The 1,719-nt window shown below is 63.1% G+C and overlaps 1 protein-coding gene across 1 annotated transcript in view; it reads left to right on the plus strand.

Moving 5' to 3' along the window:
* The window catches only part of BLK (BLK proto-oncogene, Src family tyrosine kinase), a 54,882-nt gene extending 54,127 nt beyond the window's left edge, over nucleotides 1–755 (plus strand). The window contains exon 13 of the mRNA XM_006774781.2: nucleotides 5–755. Within this exon, the coding sequence (XP_006774844.1) occupies nucleotides 5–193 (189 nt within the window). The 3' untranslated portion in view covers nucleotides 194–755. The remainder of the gene's footprint in view (nucleotides 1–4) is intronic.
* The last annotated feature ends 964 nt before the right edge of the window (nucleotides 756–1,719 follow it).

A 1,719-nucleotide genomic window follows, 5' to 3' on the forward strand; every position in this document is an offset into this window, starting at 1 on the left:
CGAGGTCATCCGCAGCCTGGAGCGCGGCTACCGCATGCCGCGCCCCGACTCCTGCCCGCCCGAGCTGTACCGCGGCGTCATCGCCGAGTGCTGGCGGAGCCGGCCCGAGGAGCGCCCCACCTTCGAGTTCCTGCAGTCGGTGCTGGAGGACTTCCACACGGCCACGGAGCGCCAGTACGAGCTGCAGCCCTAGCCCGGCGCCCCCACGCATCCGCGCCGCGGGCTCGGGGTCCCAGGGTCCCAGGGTCCCAGGGTCCCACACCCGTGGCCCGACCCACAGAAGGGAGGAGGCAGGTTCCCCTCGAGGCTCCGAACCGCGCCGGCTGGAAAGGCAGGAGGGGGCTGGCTCGCCCTTTGCTCGGGTGAGGAAGCTAGGGGCGGCCTGGAGGGTGGTCCTCAGCCTGGGCTCGGAGCCGGGCCCCATTGCAGCCCCACCCTTCTCGGGCTGTGTGTCCTTGGGCAAGTTACTTAGCTCCTCTGTGCCTCCGCCTCCTCCTTTGTGCAGCAGGAAGAACTGTTACAGTACCTACCTCGTATATTCCTCACGGGGTTCCTTGGGTTAACCGGGGAAGATGTTCAGAACAGTGCCTGGCACGGTCTGTAGTGTTTGTCATCCTATAAGGCTCCCCCGTGTGGCGCAGGGGACCGGGAGTGCCGGGCTCCCGCCTGCGCGGACCGTCTCTCCCCTGGGGATCCCTTGCGCCCACCCCAGAAGCGGATCTGGGTCCTCCCAGACGTGGGCGCCTTGGCTCTGGGAGGGGAGAGCACTTTGGGACTTTTCCGTAATAAAGTCTCGAGATCTGAGCTTTCCCGTGTCGTTACTGGTCCTCGCATCCATGACTTACATGGATGCATATAGTGGCGCCGCCAGGGACTCGCGGATGATAGTGGATTTCCGGTGGAAACCGAGTCCCCAGCGCCAGGACAACGGCGCAGACCCAACTGTCACTGCTTCTAAGCAGGGCCAGCAGGGGGCGCCCTCACCTCAGAAATCTTTGGTCTCCAGGTCCGAGTTAGGGATCCTCAGCAAAGCCTCAGAGCTGACGGAAGGAGCCTCCCTTCTTGGGGGCCTGCACAGAGGAGAGGAACAAGGGCCCTGGGCTGCGAGGTCCGGGGGTGGGCCGGGGGGAGGGGGGGCGTGGTGCGGGGAGTGGTGGCTTGGACAGATCTCCACCAGGAGGTCCAGGATGCTGGAGGTAGAGGCCCCAGGGGGCTCTGGGAGTTGCCTTAGACCTTTCCCTGGAACCCAGGGCTCTTACATTCTCTCAGAAAAAAAGCACAGCTCACACCGCCCCCCGCCCCAAATCCCCAGGGGATTAGCACCCACACCCTCTCTCCCTAGAATCTCTAGGAATTGAGGCTGCCTGGCCCAGAACCTGGGGTAAGGAGTGTGACCAGTGGGAGCTAAGCTGGAATGCAGGACACCAGAGAGCTGACTGAGCCTGCAGGGGTGGGTGTATCGGACAGACACAAATACTAGAGGCGGTGCTCATGGGTGAGAAAGGCACCTATGGGTGCCTTCGGAGGTAGGGATGGGAAAGGACCCAATATCTGTAGGATGTGGACTGCGTCTCTCCTTCCAGTTTCGCAGCCCATACCTCAGGCCTTGAGTACCACCTCCTGGACCCCACCGCCTTCCGGGGAAGGTGAAAGGCGTCACCCAGTCCTCGGCCAACCTCACTATTCATGAAAACTACCTCCGTTGTGTTAAAACACAGG

The sequence above is a fragment of the Myotis davidii genome, unplaced genomic scaffold (assembly GCF_000327345.1).
Source record: "Myotis davidii unplaced genomic scaffold, ASM32734v1 scaffold524, whole genome shotgun sequence".
NCBI classification, from domain to species: domain Eukaryota; kingdom Metazoa; phylum Chordata; class Mammalia; order Chiroptera; family Vespertilionidae; genus Myotis; species Myotis davidii.